At 42.1% G+C, this 1,695-nt stretch overlaps 1 protein-coding gene across 1 annotated transcript in view; it reads right to left on the reverse strand.

Annotated features, from left to right (window-relative positions):
- PPA1 (pyrophosphatase (inorganic) 1) overlaps positions 1–1,695 on the reverse strand; it is a 49,437-nt gene that overhangs the window by 10,912 nt on the left and 36,830 nt on the right. Inside the window, exon 9 of the mRNA XM_015562103.1 lies at positions 638–724. Coding sequence (XP_015417589.1) covers positions 638–724 — 87 coding nt within the window. The remainder of the gene's footprint in view (positions 1–637; positions 725–1,695) is intronic.

Below are 1,695 nucleotides of genomic sequence, written 5' to 3' on the forward strand. Positions count from 1 at the left end.
TCCCAAAGGGCTGCTGGAGTCCTGAGAGTTCCTATTAAAGGGCCCACTCATGGACTAACTTAGACTCATGCTCTGAGCTCTATCTAGCACTGGGGCAGCAACTCAAGATGTGTCAGGGGCCTAGCCGGTTTGGCTCGGTGGATAGAGCATTGGCCTGCAGACTGAAGCGTCCCGGGTTCAATTCTGGTCAAGGGCATATGCCTGGGTTGCAGGCTTGATCCCCAGTAGGGGGCCTGGAGGAGGCAGTTGATCAATGATTTTTTCTCATCATTGATGTTTCTATCTCTCCTTCCTTCCTCTCTGAAATCAATAAAAAACATATTTTAAAAAATGTATACACACTTCAACAGCTGATAACTCACTTAATTTTCACTTATTTCTAGTAATAATAAACACTGACTTTATAATCATTCAAAGTGTATATAATTTTGGGGGATACCCTGTATGTATAGCCATATACACGTATATGTACATCTTTTTCTAGGCTAGGTTTAAATATACAAATGCTTTAAAAGAAATGGGAGCTTTTAATCACCTCAAGTGACATCATTATTCATAATATTTTTTAAAGTATGAACTTTATATATTTCATTAATATCATCTTAGCACTAAAGAAAAACATTTCAGATTACATTACCTTGCTTCCAATTTCACAGACATCAATTGGGTCATTGTCGCCACAACAACCAGTGTGTTTGTCATTGTGTCCAGGGTCTTCCCAAGTCTAGGGGGAAAAAATGCTTAGAGCATATCGTTCCTATACATGTTACTGACAGAATGGACCATGTTGACATTAAAACATCACATGAGTCTTACTGCAAAAATAGTAATCTTCAGCTATTTTTTCTCATTTAGAAAAACTTTTACTCACATTTAAGAATCTTAACTACACATCATAATTTTAATTAAATGCCAGGGTTCCTATTTTGCACAGAATTCTAAAGTACATTTAAGCTTTAAAACAGGCAATGATCACCCAGCCAGTGTGGCTCAGTGGCTGAGTGCCAACCCAGGAACTAAGAGGTCATCAGTCAATTCCGGTCAGGGCACATGCCCAGGTTGTGGGCTCAATCCCCAGTAGGGGACATGCAAGAAGCAGTCGATTGATATTGATGTTTATCTCATCGATGTTTCTATCTCTCTATCCCTCTCCCTTCCTCTCCCTCTAAAAATCAATTAAAAATATTTTAAAAATTAATAAAACAGTCAATGATCCTATTTAAAACCAACAAAAATCAACCACCTGCCCTGGTTGGGTGGCTCAGTTGGTTAGAGGATTGTCCTATTCACCAAAAGGTTACGGGTTCAATTCTCAGACAGGGTCAGGGCACATATCTAGGTTGCGGATTCAGTCCCCAGTTGGGGTGTGTACAGGAGGCAACCAATAAATGTTTCTTTCTCACATCAATGTTTCCCTCTCTCTCTCCCTTCCTCGCTCTCTAAAACCAATAAAGACATATTTTTGTTGTGCATGAAATTTATGTACTTGGGGGGAGGGGAGATTGCCAGAGGGCTCAGGCCAGGCTTAGAAACCTGACTGGTGCACAATTGGGACTGGGGAGGGACGCAGGAGGTTGGCCAGCCTGGGAGGGACCGTGGGAAGGCACCAGGGGGTGTCTGGCTTGTCTCACTCAGTCCCAAATGGCCAGACCCCAGCAGCAAGCTAACCTAATGGTCCGAGTGTCTGCCCCCTAG

This window comes from Myotis davidii, unplaced genomic scaffold, assembly GCF_000327345.1.
Source record: "Myotis davidii unplaced genomic scaffold, ASM32734v1 scaffold134, whole genome shotgun sequence".
Taxonomy (NCBI): domain Eukaryota; kingdom Metazoa; phylum Chordata; class Mammalia; order Chiroptera; family Vespertilionidae; genus Myotis; species Myotis davidii.